The sequence below is a fragment of the Amblyomma americanum genome, chromosome 4 (assembly GCF_052857255.1).
Source record: "Amblyomma americanum isolate KBUSLIRL-KWMA chromosome 4, ASM5285725v1, whole genome shotgun sequence".
Taxonomy (NCBI): domain Eukaryota; kingdom Metazoa; phylum Arthropoda; class Arachnida; order Ixodida; family Ixodidae; genus Amblyomma; species Amblyomma americanum.
This window is the reverse complement of record NC_135500.1, coordinates 50,351,524-50,367,685: the sequence shown is the minus strand read 5'-3', so window position 1 is coordinate 50,367,685 and position 16,162 is coordinate 50,351,524. Positions and strand designations below refer to the sequence as shown.

At 53.1% G+C, this 16,162-nt stretch overlaps 1 protein-coding gene across 1 annotated transcript in view; it reads left to right on the top strand.

Annotated features, from left to right (window-relative positions):
• The window catches only part of LOC144127940 (ADP,ATP carrier protein), a 54,816-nt gene extending 52,513 nt beyond the window's left edge, over positions 1-2,303 (top strand). The window contains exon 4 of the mRNA XM_077660956.1: positions 628-2,303. Within this exon, the coding sequence (XP_077517082.1) occupies positions 628-981 (354 nt within the window). The 3' untranslated portion in view covers positions 982-2,303. The remainder of the gene's footprint in view (positions 1-627) is intronic.
• The last annotated feature ends 13,859 nt before the right edge of the window (positions 2,304-16,162 follow it).

Below are 16,162 nucleotides of genomic sequence, written 5' to 3'. Positions count from 1 at the left end.
GTGAACGAGTGAAAAGAGAGAGAACCCACACAGACACACCGATGTTTTGTCACACTTACGGCAGCCCCGCTTGGCGCTTTTATCTTGCGTCTTAATTCTGAAACCTCACAAGCTTAAGTTGTCTTATCCAGCAAAAAGCGTTGCACATGAGTTCCCAACTTGCAGTGCTCCCGCATATACAGAAAAGCTACTGGAAATCAGCAGTGCCATCTGTTGGCTGCCAGTAGCGAACACCGCGTAACTCAACGAGGATACCTTAAACTTGTAATTCCGAGGAAACTGGAGAGTCCCAAGGGGTTCTGCGCAAATATGATGATTATAATGACCCACTCTTCCTCCCCACAAGGTACGACATAAAAAGTGCTTCCTTCGCTCACACCAACTATTTTCGACGCCCGTAGAAAATCAATTATTGTACCAAACATTTGAAGCTCCTGCGGTAATTCTGAAGGTTCAGTGTCACGCGGCGTGTGGTGCCAGCCTTAATTGCGAATTAAGAGTGTTCGTGCAGATTTCCCGCGCTTGCGTAACCGTAATTGGACTGTTCCCTGTCTGCCTGGAAAGTTGCATGTCGAGCATATCTCGATGCGGTCACAAAGTTGACGCACTCGGGCTGAACCCACGCAGGGCATCATCATCTACCGGGCGGCCTACTTCGGCTTCTTCGACACGGCCAAGGGCATGCTTCCGGACCCCAAGAACACGCCCCTCGTCATCTCGTGGATGATCGCGCAGACCGTGACCACCGTGGCCGGCATCATCTCCTACCCGTTTGACACCGTGCGGAGGCGGATGATGATGCAGAGCGGCCGGGCCGCTGCCGAGCGCCAGTACAAGAGCACGATCCACTGCTGGGGCAAGATCTACAAGACGGAGGGCGGCGCCGCCTTCTTCAAGGGCGCCTTCTCCAACGTCCTCCGAGGCACGGGCGGTGCGCTGGTGCTCGTCCTCTACGACGAGATCAAGTCGTTCATCTTCTAGGCGCCCTGTTGCGGGGTGTAGTTTACAATGAGCTAAGCGACAAAGACTGGAAATGCCCACGACGTCTGCACGGCCACTGCACCGACGGTTTCGTCGCCTCCGATAGGGGCTTCATCACGCACTTATCTCATGAACGGGTTTAGGCGCTGATTTGGAGAGCAAATTTTAACAAATAGCTATATTAGGACCTAGGACGATCTCGGGAATTAATCGCAGTGTTTTCCGAGTCTCTGAAACGGGTTAATTATTATTCGTTCGCCGACTGCAAGCAACGAAAATCCGGCTATTTGCACCTAATAGGCAGTAGAGAATTAGCGTATCACCTAAACCCACGCGCACATTCAGGAGAGCAAAGTAACAGACAGGAATAAGGTCGTTACCCTATCGCGTCCATTTGAAGAAAAGAGAAGCGGGAACCCCGAGGAACCCGAGGTGCCGTGGTCTCAAGCAGACGTGTGGCCTACAGGGCGACCCGTGCTCCTTCGGCGCGGGGCATCACCCGCGGTCTCCGCACTTCCGTCTCCCGCCTTGTTTCCGTTCAGGGAGCCCGGAAGTGCAGGAGACCGCTCTGCACGGCAGACGCCTCGAGCCAAGGCGACCGAGGTCGATAGGGATCCTTTGTATACTGATCGCAGCCACGCTCGATCACGCCGCCATCCGCACCGAACAGTTTCAACGCCCGAGGTGCTGCGCCGTTCCCGTGCATCGGCCAGATGTGTTCACCTTTGGAGGGAAGCGCGCAAACAGGACAATCGACAAGGAAGGATGACAACTCTACCGCTGTCGTCCTTCTTTCGTGGTAGCCTTCCTTCGCGCTTCCTTCCAAGTCGGACAACATCCAACCACAGTCACTACGTCCAACTCGCCCAATTCTATATCTTGCGGGAGACGTGTGAACTTATTAGCCATATGCGACCATTAAACTAAGCGTGGGATGATAAATTTAGGATCAAGGTGGCACTCTCGAACCATGCAGCCTTTTTTTTCCCCTGTGTTGTTCTGTTTGCCTGTGCTGTGCCCGTACACAGAAGCGGTGTTGGCCGTGCCGGGAACGGTGCAACCTCTCGGCCTTGCGTGTCGGCAGTGCCGGCACGAATAGACGCAGCCGCGGCCCGTCGCGTATCGCGGTGTACCAACCCGGGACCCACACTACGGCTCCGGCCCATTCGTATGTCGGCACGGCAGTGCTTTGTTGTACCATAGAGACAGAGACGTGTAGCAACAAGAACTCAAGTCCTTGCAGGCTCGGACCGCCAAACCGACAATCGATGCAAAGGGAGCAATAAAGGAAACGACCCTGTTGTGTTCGATTGTACAAAAATTCCCTGGTGTGAGGAGTTCTGCTTCTTCCTGACAGACGTGCATCAGTGTCTGTAACATGGCTGAGGTGATCCAAGATTGCGATTTAAACAGGTTGTCGTCAAGTAAGTGTGCTTGCGTTTGTCAGTTATCAATTGCAGGATACCGAAAGCCTGTGTCCATCTGCTAATAATAGTGGTAACATGAGTAATTACTTCCTTATGTCAACTCTACTACACTCTGAGGGATTCCCCTAAAACGCTTCGGTCTAATTCACCGTGCCCAATTTGAGTTCATCAATTAGGCCTCACCCTGCCACCTGCTACAGCATACCTGGAACGCTGAGTTTGTGGAGCGACTGTCCTGGCGAGAAAAGCGGCGGTCTTCGGTTCGATCCCCGCATCAGGACAATTTTTTTTTCCGTGACGGCTGTACAGCTTTCCTTTGTAGCCGTACGGCTCCACGAGAGTGACTGGAAAAGACTATAATTACCCGCTTTTGTTAAAACCTACTCGACCTTGGAAAACAACGCGCCGACCTTCTTCGCCTCGGAGGAGGGCGAGAAGGCGGGTTTTTGGGAAAAACAATGCTGGCCATCGCCGAGGGGTGTGCTTACAGATGCTGCTGGATAGGATGAGCGGACACCAACGCAGCCTACCGCTGGAAAGGAACACACACGCAAAAAAGGACCGCCATATTAGCTCGGGATTCGTCGAATTCTAGAGCATTTTATATATTTCAGGTACTATCAATCCCATTGGGACTTTTACAGGATGGGAATATAATCTGAAGCACAAATTGCAATAGAAACAGCCTTCCTTATATATAGTCGCGTAGTGGTGACGGCAGTCCTGGCAGTGAGGAAGAAAGCGAAAGAAGGCTTCCATGAGAAGCACCCACAAGAAACACCCACATTGCGCCCACAATGAACTGAATGACTCGGCGGCGGCGAAAGCAGCAAGCGTGCCCGTCGGTCGTCCCGCCGCTCTCGACCGTGCTCAATTTAAAGCTGACAGTGAACTTTCGGGATACGCCGTGCAAAAGTTGCCACAACATTCTGGAACAATGTAGAAACGCCTCTGCCTGTACGCGATCAATCAAGATAAATCTGGTCGCGTCTTGCATTGCATACAAGCGATAAAGCCCCTATCGGCTACTTTGAAGAATGAAAAACAAACAAACAAACAAGACAAAGTAGAACGTTCCACAAGAAATGTGACTTAGTAGAACAAGACAAAGATTCGCGGCAATATATACTTTGTAGTACAGTCGCGAGAGATATCGGAGGGAACAAACTTTTCGCACAAAATTGCGAATTTCTCGTCATTTCTCTACAACGAGGTATCAAGTGTCAGCTTGCCGACCAGTACGTGCACAGCTTTCACATTCTGCGCAGACTTTTCACATAATATTATAGGTGATTTGCGTTTAAATTAGGGCACGGATCAGAGTGTTCGTTTTCTCTGATCAAAACGAGGAGTCAATTTTGTGCATTTGCAAACTTTCCGATAATCCGTATTCGATATAGGAGGTGAACATTACTGCGCGTACTTGAACAAAGTAATAGAGGAGGAAAATTTTTTCAGCCCGCCCATGCCTGTGCTGCTCAAGCACGGTGCTGGCATTTAATCAGGGAATGAGAGTGTTCGGACCCAAAAAGAGGCCTTTATTTGAGTGGAGTCCTTAGGCCGGGACACCGCTGGAGGAAGCCGCCCTTGCCCGTTTGGCCAAAGCCTGTTGGGGATGAACATGCTGAGCCGGGCCGCCTCCCATGCTCTGCAGGGTGGCGGAAGGGGTAGGATTCTGTTGACATGCTCACACCGCGTGGTATAGATCAGAAGTCTCTCCACAGTGTGGGCACCGCCCATCTATCTTGGGATCAAAATGCTTTGCTGTCGCAGGGCACAACAAGGCGTTGGTCTGCAGGTGGTGGTGGTGGTAAAAACATTTATTAATTATAGAGAGAGATGTTGGGGTCCGTGACCTGAAGGGTCACGCCCTTACAACCACTAGGTGGGGATGCCTAGTCAGGCACCCCATTGGCGGTTGCCGCAGCCCGGGCACGCTGCGTTAAGGCCCATTGGGCCTGGAGGGTGCAGCAGCCGGACAGGGTCGCCTCCCAGTCCTCTCGGGTGGGGTTTGGGATAGGGGGTAGGGATGGGTTCTGCTGGCAGGCCCACACCATGTGGTAGGTGTCCGACATCTCCCCACAGTGAGAGCACCGCCCGTCGAATTGAGGATTGAAATGCTTTAGAGTTGCCGGGCACAGCATCGTGTTAGTGAGCAGGCGCAGGAGTACCCGCTCGTTGGCCTTCCCCAGCCCTTTGCAAGGAGTGGGAAGAGTTTGGTGGGTGGATTTGTAGTAATCGCATATTTCCTTAAAAGTGTAAACCGGATTGAAATCGGAGTCCTGGTCATCGTCGGGTCCCGAGGGAAACGCCCGGAGAGAGAGCGCGCGGGCGGCGGCGTCGGCTGCTTCGTTTCCGTGGAGGCCTTGGTGACCTGGAGCCCAAATAATAGATCGGTGCGCAGGATCGGAGTCTCGGCTACAATTTTGATAGATGCGATAAGCCAGGGGAGTAGCCCACCCTTGCTCGACGTTTCGACAAGCCCCTCGCGAGTCGGTGATTATGTATTTGGAGGAGGAGTCGGAGGCTGCCAGGGCGATGGCGACCTCTTCTGCGTGAATTGCTGACTGGGCCTTGAAAGTAAGGGCGTCTACTGTTTTGCCCTCGTGAACGACCGCGGCCGTGTACCATCCCTTGGGGTCCGGGCCGGAGGCGTCCACGTAGAAGACTCCTGGTTTATTCCCAAAATGGCGGTCCAAGGCTTCCGCCCGCGCCTGGCGCCTGCCATTATGGTCCTCTTTGGACATGTTGGTGGGGAGAGGCCGCACGTGGAGGGCACGTCTCCAGTGTACGGGAAGGCGGCATCTCTCCTCTGTGAATTGGGTGTGCTGGATGTGAAGTCGGGCTAGAAGGCGGCGAACCGACCCTGTCTTTGTGAGACGAGTGTATTGGTTGGTGAGCTGGGCCTCCCGAAGCTCCCTGAAAGTGTTCACCATCCCCAGTCCCATGAGGTGGCTGGTAGAGGTAGAGACCGGGAGGTCCAGCGCGCGTTTCATGATTTTGCGGAGGATGACCTCGAGAGCATCCTCTTCCTGTTTCCGCAGGTGGAGGTAGGGAGTCGAATACAAGATTCGACTGGTCACGAATGCGTTCGCCAGCCGTAAGGCGTCTTTGCATCGTAACCCACCGCGCTTGTTGGAAACCCGGCGGACCATGCGGCCCACCTGGTCCCCCACCTGCCGGAGCTTGGCGAGTGTTGTGTCGCAACGTCGCTGGTTGTGTATGAAGAGTCCGAGGACTCTGATTTCCTTGGATTCGTTAATGGGGCCGCTTTGCAGGGAGAGATTGATTTGTGTCGAGCATGTGCGCGAGGGGCGCAGATGCACGAATTCCGATTTCTGCGGGGAGCATTGCAGACCACAGTCCCGGGCATAGCGGTCCACTATGCTGGCGGCCGTTTGCAGGCTGGTCTCCATGTCCCCTAGGCATCCTTGCGTAGCCCAGAGGGTGATGTCGTCGGCGTACAGTGCGTGCTGGACCCCTTCGACGGCACCCAGCAGGGCAGGTAGGCGCATCATGGCTATGTTGAATAGCAGAGGGGACAGCACCGCGCCTTGTGGAGTCCCCCTCGTGCCGAGCAGGAAAGGTCCATGCTCTTGGTCCTGTATTTTGATGTATGATAGTCTGTCCGTGAGAAATTGCTTCACGTAATTGAAGGTATTGATGCCGCAGTGAGTTTGACTCAAGTGTGTGAGTATGACCTCGTGAGTTACATTGTCGAACGCTCCTTTCAGGTCGAGCGCGAGGACAATTTTGTCGTTTTGGGGGTATGTGATGGGGTTCAAGATTACGCGGTCGAGTTGGAGCAGGACATCCTGTGCGGATCTGTGTGGGCGAAATCCAAACATGGTGTCCGCGAAGGTGTTGTGTTGTTCGAGGTATTCGGACAGCCGATCCCGTACCATCGTCTCCATCAATTTGCCCACACACGAGGTGAGAGAGATGGGGCGGAGGTTGTCCGTGTCGATTGGTTCCCGGCCTTCGGGATGAAGGTGACAAGGGCCGTCTTCCAGTCAATGGGGAGTGGGGTTTCCCCCGTCCAGATCGCATTAATGTATTCTAGAAGGCACTGGTACGCTGAATCAGGAAGGTTCGCCAAAAGTTTGACGGTAACCTTGTCCCGGCCCGGCGCGGTGCCCCTCTTCATTATGGCCAGACTGGCCCACAGATCGTGAAGCTGGAAAGGCTTGTCCAACTCCGAGTTTCCCCTGCCTGCGTAGGAAAAGGCCGATGTGCGGCCGTCCTGAGTTGTGCACAGGTAGCGATCCCGGAGTGCCTGTGCCAACTGCGTTGTATTTCCTTGGAATGAGTGCATGGCTTTGTGTAGTTGCTTGTGCGTTTCTGTGCGGGTCTGCGTTGGGTTGATGAGGGCTCGGAAGAGCCGCCATGTGTTGCGGCTCGACATTTGCCTAGCCGCCGTGTTGCAGCGTTCCACCCAGTTAGAGTCAGCGAGTTGGGCCGCGTACTCTGCTGCCTGCCGGGTGAGGTCCGCAATGCGCGCTTTGAGCTTCTTGTTGTGTTTCTGGCGCTTCCAGCGGCGCGTAAGGCCGCGGCGCGCTTGCCAGAGGTGGAGGAGGTGGTTGTCCACGTCCGTGACTGCCTCTGTGAGCTGTATCTGCTTCTCGTGGGAGCGAAGGTGCGATATGACTAACTGGGACCAATTCGTGTAGCCTTGCTTTGTGATGTTCGTGTTGGCGTCGGATGGGAAATTTTGGCGAAAGGTGGTCCAATTGGGGATGTGTGCTTGTGTGGTGGGGCGCTTGAGGGGGCGTGTATAAACAGTGGTGTTGAGGATGCAGTGGTCGCTGCCGAGGGTTTCCTTGGTGTTGATCCAGTCAGCGTGTCTTATGTTGCGAGTGAAGGTGAGGTCCGGGCATGTGTCTCGGGTCACCGAGGCGCCTCGGGGTTCGTTCGCCTTACTCAGCCCCTTTGCTGGAGCTTGGCAAAGCTGACGTTGTTCGCAACAATAATTATAATAATTATTGGTTTTTTGGGGAAAGGAAATGGCGCAGTATCTGTCTCATATATCATTGGACACCTGAACCGCGCCGTAAGGGAAGGGACAAGGGAGGGAGTGAAAGAAGAAGGGAAGAAGGAGGTGCCGTAGTGGAGGGCTCCGGAATAATTTCGACCATCTGGGGATCTTTAACGTGCACTGACATCGCACAGCACACGGGCGCCTTAGCGTTTTTCCTCCATAAAAACGCAGCCGCCGCGGTCGGGTTCGAACCCGGGAACTCCGGATCAGTAGTCGAGCGCCCTAACCACTGAGCCACCGCGGCGGGTTGTTCGCAACAGTCAATCGGAATTTTGCGAAACCGCAGGAGTGGTTGTCTAGGCTTGGAGCCGGAAGAATCTGTGTGAGGAGTCCGGTAAATAAGCGCTCGGGCAGCCGCGTCAGCGGATTCGTTACCTCGCAGACCCTGGTGGCCCGGGGTCGAAACGATGCGTTTGTGTGAGGGACGTACCCGATTCCCCCAGAGCCTGACTTAGGAGATGGTAGGCTAAGGCTGGACCTCGCTGGCCACATAATGCTCACAGTTATGATTATCCTCGAATTCGGGTCCGAGGCGGCTAACGCAATGGCGACCTCCTCGGCGTGCGCAGAATTTCGAGCTCGATAGGAGAGCCCGTTCACGCTGCAGCTCTGGTGAACTATAGAGCCTATAAATCCGCCGTATAGAATCCGGAAGGCGAAGGCCCTGCCACGTCCACGTACTAGACCACGGCGCGTGTCCCGTGTTGACGTTCCAGTGCCCAAGCGCGCGTTGCTTGCCTGCCTTCATGGGCCTGCTTGTCCATGTTTCTAGGGAGTAGTTGGACCCAGAGCTTGTGACGCCACAGCTGCGGGATCTGAAGTGCCTAATCTGGGGTGCATTCGTGTTGTATATGTAAGCGGTCTAGCAGGCGGCGCCCGTCTGCCGTCTGCAAGAGTCGCGTGTATCGGTTCACGAGGGTCCTCCCGTAGCTACTGGTAAGAGTTGAGCGCCCCTAGTGTGGACAACCTCGCGTTAGAGGTAGCAACTGGGAGATCCAATGCTCGCTTTGTGGCCTTCCTAGTGATGGCGTCAATGCGTTGCTCGCGTTGTTTCGTGGTGCCGTTGGTGCGTATAGGTACGGCACGGAGCATATGATCCTGCTGGTTATGAAGGCAAGGGCTAGCCGATGCGCGCCCCTGCCCCGTAACCCACCGCGCTTGTTTGAAACGTCCGACCTGCTCACCTACTCGCCTGAGTTTGACGATGGTAGACTCCGGACTGAGCTTATTGTCAACAAGCCCAAGATCCGGATCTCCTCAGCCTCTCTAATGGGACCTCCCGTCAGAGAGATGTGTAGGCTCGTGTTGTCTGTAAGAGCTCAGATTTCACGGGAGCCCATTGCAGTCCACAGCCGGTAGCGTAGCCATCAACTATGGTGGCGGCCCGCTGAAGGCAGTCCTCCATGTCTCCAGGGCTCCCCTCGCTTGTCCGCGTGCAACGCGTGGCGGATGCCTTCCACCCGCTGGCCATTTGGCGTGGAATACTGAAGAGGAGCGGTGACCCCTGGGGTGTGCCCTGTGTTCCCATGGTGTACAATCCGTTCAACAATAACTGATGGGCACGTTGGTCTGACATGATTTCCAGTGAAACAGCGCAACGGCACAAGGCCAGAGGACAAGAAAGGACGATACACAGCGCTGACTAACAACAGAATGTTTTATTCAGTGAGCCATGCTTATAAAGGCGCTAAGGACACTGAAAAAACAGAAAAATAGAAAAAAGAAAAAAAAAGATAAAAAAAGAAAAAACACACACAGAACCGTGACAGATATCTCTCCAACCAGGCACGTATATGATAACACAAGGCTAACACGTGTGCAAAAATTCATGTTCTTTCTGCAAGATAGCGACAGAAGGGGTGCTTACGCACCTCTGACCCATCTTCAAGATGTCAGACGCTTCGATAAGTTCTCTAGTCAGCTGATCTTTGTGTCTATCAACAATTCTGCTTTTGTCATACAGAGGCTGGCACGAACAATCACGACAGTGAACACCAATGTGGCGGGCAGCGTTTTTGACATCATTTTTGTGCTCCCTCAGCCTATCGTTCAAACAACGACCAGTTTGTCCAACATATGCACCACCACAACTCAAAGGGATCGAATAAACCAGATTCTCTACGCACTTCACAAATTTTACCTCATGCTTTTTTGTGCAGATGGATTCACCTTCATTTGACTTTTTGGGGCCATTTACACGCGCGCACAGACTTCTCAATTTCATAGGAGCTGAAAAGACAACATCTACTCCGGCTCTCTTACCAATTCTTTTCAAATTATGCGATACAACATGAATGTAGGGTATCACAGACACATTTTTTCTTCTGGTACTATGGTCGACAGCGGCAGAAAGTTTTAACTTTTTCAGCATCCCCTCCGCTACAGCTGCTAAGACGTTGAGGGGGTATCCTGCAGTAACGAGCCTCTGAACCTGATAATAAAAACTATTGGCAGTCCTGTGGGTGCAAGATTTTTTCATGGCGTTACTGAAGCAAGACGCTATAATGCCCCTTTTTACGAGCTTCGAATGAGAGGAACTGTACGGAAGCAACGGCTTTTTGCTCCTAGGTTCAAAAGACCAGCACATATGTGCAACAGTGAAGCACAGGGTCAAGTCAAGAAATTTTATGCAGTCATCAACAGGTACTTCGTGTGTCTTCGATCCTGAGGATAGCCTGACGCTTCGAGAGGGAATCCCGAATGTAGGCAAAAGCTTTGCGCCCACAGTCCGTTGTACTCAAATTGGACAGGATATATAGCGCTACGTTTGACGTTGTCAAACGTAGCGCCTTCAGCTCGAAGGCGAGGATGGCCTTGACATTTTGGCGCATGGCAGTGGGTCTGACTATGTCTCTGTGCAGTTGGAGTAGGACATCTTGTGCCGACATGCACGGGCGGAATCCGAACATGGTGTCGGCAAAGAAGCCCTTGGACTCCATGTATGGAGATAGGAACCGGGAAGCGTCGTAACCGACTCATAAAGTCGGACGCCGTCTGATGCCTCTTCGTACGCCCGCAGAATGTCGACTGCCTCATCCAGCGTAAGTTTCGACCCTTTAAACAGCAGCTTCTGTCGCAATTCCATACTTCAAACGCTATCGACAACCTTGCCACGCAAAGCTGCCTCAAGAAAGTCGCCGAAGTCGCAGGTCTTCGCCAGTTGTCGGAGAGCCGTGACGTAGTCACGTATCGGTTCATCTGGGAGCTACCGTCGCAGCGTGAACCTATGGAGCTCAACGAGGACGTTCACAGTACTTGTGAAATGGCGTTCCAGCAGGCCGAGTGCTTCATCATAAACGTTCGCAGTAGCACTCGCTTGCTCCACTTCTGGCCGAGGAAATCCGATGCGGCGCTCGCAGCCTTCGGTTCCGGAGTCAGCGTGCGGAAAACCCGACGACCCTCAACACCTAGACATTGTAGCAGGATGGCCTTCTTCCGAGCCTGTGACTTCTCGTCCAGTCCTGTTGCTTGTAGAAAATTCGCAAATCCTTCCACTGGTGCCAAGGTACAGGCGGTTGTCCAGGCACTTCCAGAAAAAATGCCAGAAAGATGGGCGTTGGTTGCAAATAATCTCGATCACCTGGGAATCTTTAACGTGCACTGACGGGCGCCTATGCGTTTCGCGTCCATCGAAACGCTGCCGCCGCGTTCGGGTTCGAACCCTGGAACTCCGGATCAGTAGCCGAGCGCCATAGCCACTGAGCCACCGCGGCGGGTGCTGCAACATTTTTTTTTAATGTTGCAGCACCCGCCGCGGTGGCTCAGTGGCTATGGCGCTCGGCTACTGATCCGCGCTCGGCTACTGATCCGGAGTTCCCGGGTTCGAACCCGAACGCGGCGGCAGCGTTTCGATGGACGCGAAACGCATAGGCGCCCGTCAGTGCACGTTAAAGTTCCCCAGGTGGTCGAGATTATTTGCAACCATGAATTCCACGCAGCCTCCTCTCCTGCGCCTTCTCACAGTCACAGCACAGCGAACGCTCGAACATATACGCGTTACGTCCTCCTAGCTATCCTGTGTTATTTTCTTGCGACTAAGTGTAAATATTTAGTGGGGGGACGTCTTGAGGTATAGGAGCCATGGCGTTCCGCACACATGGCGCAGAAGACCGAGCGAGCGGCACAGTTCGGCGTGGGAGGCGATATCAAGGAACAAGGCCGGTGTGTGTGTGTGGGGGGGGGGGGGGGGGAGGAGTGGGGTCACTATAGCGACATGAACACAACACAAACTATACCGCTGCGATAAAATGGCTGGGCGACGGCGAAGTAGCTAGATGTTCATTTTCGCTCTCAGCGCAACACGAACGGGACACAAGACGAAGGACTAGCACAAACAGGCGCTGTTTGTGCTAGTCCTTCGTCTTGTGTCCCGTCGTGTTGCGCTGAGAGCGAAAATGAACACTTACCAACTCGCCCAAATTTCCGCCTTGCTGAAGTAGCTAGAGCGGGCTCGCGGCAAGAGCTAGGTGGTGGGTGTCCGAAGGGCCCTCCTGCTGATGACCGCAGTGGACGGCCACGCTGCCACCGGCAGCGCGCTGCAGTTGTCGGAGGCGCTGAAGAATGCAGGGTACGTGCCAGGAGTCGCCCATTGCCGCGAACTCTGCCGACACGAACGCCGTCTGGAACAGCGGCATCATGGAGTAGGGCCGTGAAACTACGCGAAGAATTCGATCCGGCGCAGCTGCATCAGTTCCAAAAGGAATGGTGAGGGCACGCCGATCGGTGCGCGGGAAAGCTACCGTGAATCTGTAGCTACGAAGTCTACGACAGAAAGAGCAAGAGCTGCCGCGCGGTGGGGCTTGCATTTGCGCGAATGGCTGGGGGATGCGCGCATATGGGTGCGCAGGATGGCTTCCGTCCTTCAAGGAAGCCGGGCGAGTGATGGGAGGTCATTACTGCGACTCTGCTAGACAGCGAGGACTGCCGACTGCAGCGACTGCCGCACCGTGTTGAAGTTGGGCAGCAGCAGGGGAACCGCTCGAAAACGGGCCTCGCTGCCTAGTTCTGGGCCTAGAATACACCAGTATGGAACTTTTTCCAGTAGCGTAGTAGTCGAAGTAAGTTTGCCGGGCCGTGTCACTTCCCCGTCGTATTTCCTGCAAAAAAAAAAAAATAACGTGGATTAGCTCAGCTAATCAAGGATATACAAAGCGAAAGATGCTGGCGTTGACAATGTTCTAGACGGCGGTGGCATTGAGGAAAGGAAGGGCGCATAGCTGGCTCCCTGGATATGCGGACGCCTCATGCGTGCTTTGATACATGTGGCGGTGGTGAGAGAGATGTGGCCTGAATGCATTGCGCTCACAGCGTTGTTGCTGACATGCGGCACTGTAGCAATGGCTATAGGCCGCAGCGTTAATTTGGTGACCAACCTCTCGCGATCAACCATTAACTGCATGCCACCTTCCAGGGTGGCAGGGGGGGGGGGGCGCTGCTTATCCAGTGTGCGGAACGCAGTCAAAGCAGGCTTTTGCAGTTGGACACCAACGCCACGCCACGTACATGAAAGCGAGATTGAGGTCTCCACTCACCCGCGGAGCTGGTTGTGCGCCTTTCCTCTCGTGAAAATGAACGGTCTTCGCAAAGTTGCCAACGCCAATGAACTCTATAAACGCCGTCGGCTCACTTTTGTTTTTGAGGGAAGGGAATGGCACAGTAACCGTCTCACATATCTCGGTGGGCACCCGAACCGCGCCGTAAAGGAAGAGATAAAGGAGGGAAAGAATGAAAACTGAAAATTGCATTTTGAGGAAAGGCGCGGCGCTGCGCAGCGGCGGAACACCTGTGGCTCGGTGCTACTAGTGGCGCATGAGCAGTAGTGACTAGGGAGCGAGAAAGACGGAGTCGGCGGCGGCCACCTGCGCCGTGCGTGACGCCACTCGTGCTCCGACATACGCCGGCTCGCGCGAAGCGCGGTGTCGACTAGCGCAGTGAAGCTTTTCGCTTCAAAAATATTCCTTTGTTTTGCGGACAGTACTTGATACGAGTGCTGGCTCCGCCTATCAGAGCTGGAAGGCGCGAGTCATTTCAGACACCTCCCACGCTGCACTTTCTCTCTTAAAGGGACTATGCAACGAATAAAAAGACACTTGTAAATGTTCTCAATGCTTAGAAATGATGCTAAGAAGCATTCACACCAAGTATGAGTCTTCAGAACTGAGCCGGCAATTTATTATGAACTTTTAAAAACCGTGTTTTTTAAAATTCGCGGGCCGATTGGTGTGCTCGTAGTGACCGATGTTGGAAATAAAATCGTGGAAGACTGACGTCACACTACCCATGACGTCGCCAGGCCACCACACGCTCTCATTCGCTGGAGCCACGGAAGCCACGTCACGGGCACACTTCCGGTAGCCGTGAAAATCGTCTGCTCGTGCCGCCGCGCGCGAGTCGGGGCATTGCCTTCGCGCATATGGTTTCTATTTTCCTCTGCCGCCTCCTTCTGTCGGGAGTTCCGGAGCCACTCGCACGGCTCTTCGTGCGCACGCATAGGGCTCGATGCCCATCGCGGCCGTAAGAGCGAGCAGTCGCACCTCGAGGTCCGGGTTTATTACTGCTAACTACAACAGATGACAAGCAAAGAAACCCGACACGATCCGCAATCCAGGAAGGCGAAGAGAGACCGGAGAGATGCCGCCACGCCGCCGACGCTGCTGCTGGGGGGCTAGGAGCGACAACCGGAAGTTGCAAAATAAACGTCAGCGGATGACGTATTCATGGGCGGGGCCCAGTCCCAGAGCTGTTCTCTTTACTATTTCCTGGTGCTCCTTGTGTACGAGTTGAGGGGGGAGAGGAGCGTAATTTTTAATCGTCTATATCTTCGCTGTTATTGATGCTAGCTCAAAAATTCTTGCACTGGGGTGACAAGTGATCGAATGCCTATCTCTCGTCTGCTTTACGTAATCTCAATTAATTTATTGCATAGTCCCTTTAATCTGTGATTGAAGGATGCTGGCGAATCGAGTCTTCTCGCTTCATACTGCAGCATATGGGGACCACACATGCATCTGCAAGGATATGTCTAGATGCTAGCACTGCACCTATACACCATTAGGTATAATTCCTTACAGCACTACCAAAAATATACGATGAGTGAGGAGACATTCTTATGCTGAGGAATGTAGTGCCAGTATAAAATGGGCATATGGGATAGTGTACGATTTAAACTGTGCATGCGTCAAACGTCAATTCAAATCGAGCCTTAACGTACGCTGCTTCCCGTTTAGCGTCGAGCGACTCTCGAGTACGCCAAAATAACGTTTCCAATATGGCGACGCGCTTCAAAGCAGGCCCCCTCGCTTTGGAGCGAACTCGTCGTCGTTACTGGCTTCTTCACGACGTTCACTAGACATAAATGGGGCATTGGGCTTTCGTTTTGTCTCATCTACCGCAAAAACGATAAGGTGCAAATTTGCTGTATATTTTTTATCTGAGTGAAGATTCTGCCACTCCTAGGCGTAAAGAAAAATGTATGTCGGTTTGTTGACAGAAATGGCTTCTATAAACCAGATGGCACCACTAGGCCGAAGCTATTCCGTTTGCATACGCTGAACTAAATGTGCGGATGTGATAAACGACAAACGGCGCACAAATGTTTGCGTTTAGTTTCCATAAGTGCCCATACTATAATCTAAAACTGCCTATTTCTCCTGCAGTATTCAGCATACGCCGCAAGCAGACGAGTCGTGGACGACGCTTAACCTAAAAGAACTTGGCCAACGGCCAATGGTTGGCGTCTCCGGCCTTCAGTTGGCAGCCGATGTGCTCGGCTGACTGAACTTGGGCTAGCGTCGGGCAGTGGCTGGCCAACTGCTGCGTCGGTCAATGGTTGGCAAAAAGCAAACAACCGACCACTGGCAGACACCTGGCAATAGTTGGCCGCTGGCGCGTAGGCAAGCACAGGCAGAAAATGGGCCACCGCTGGCCACCAACCACGTCGGGTAAATTTTGAGACAATTGTGCGCAACAGGGCACAGCCACTGGTCAAATCGCTACATGTTAAGTGATCGTATGTGTAACAGCCGGCAGATTTTTTTTCAAATGTACGAAATATCTACATGACACGCTTATGTCGCGCAGTCGTGGTGCCTGAGAAAATCGTCTCATTACGTTTGCAACAAAGCTGGAAGAGTGGACTGTTTTCTGACAGATATCTGCAAAGTGGCCCCCTCATTTGCGACATTACAGAATCACAATTGAATGAAATATTGCTTGAGGAAGAGCCACTGGTTCTAACAGCAGGGTCGTAGATTTGGAGTATAGATGCTCGTGCAAATTCATTCCGAGGATGTAAGCTTAGCATGTTGGTGCTAAATGATCTTCTGGCTTGTATCGTTTCTGTAGCTTAATTTGTGTGTCGCATGTTTGTCGTGAGGCACAAACCTCTGTGACTGCGCAATGCTCTTACTGTTCAGATTTCATGAAGCACATACTCCTTTGCAATAGGTGCCTGACCTCTTTTTCCTGTCTTAAACTACAGGAAATGCAAACAAGGCTTTGCAAATATTTTTGATGTATTTTATGCAGCTGCGATTCTAGTTAACTCACTACTATAAAAGATAATTTATCATTGGGCCGTCGTAGTGCTGAGCACGGCCCGGAATCAGCAAGCAGTAATCGGCACGTGCAAGGCCAAAGTCAATCCCCAACCGTGGCCCGAGCTGGTTTGCGTCTAGGTTGGTGTCTGTGACCGACCTGCATCGAAGTTCGTTGCAAA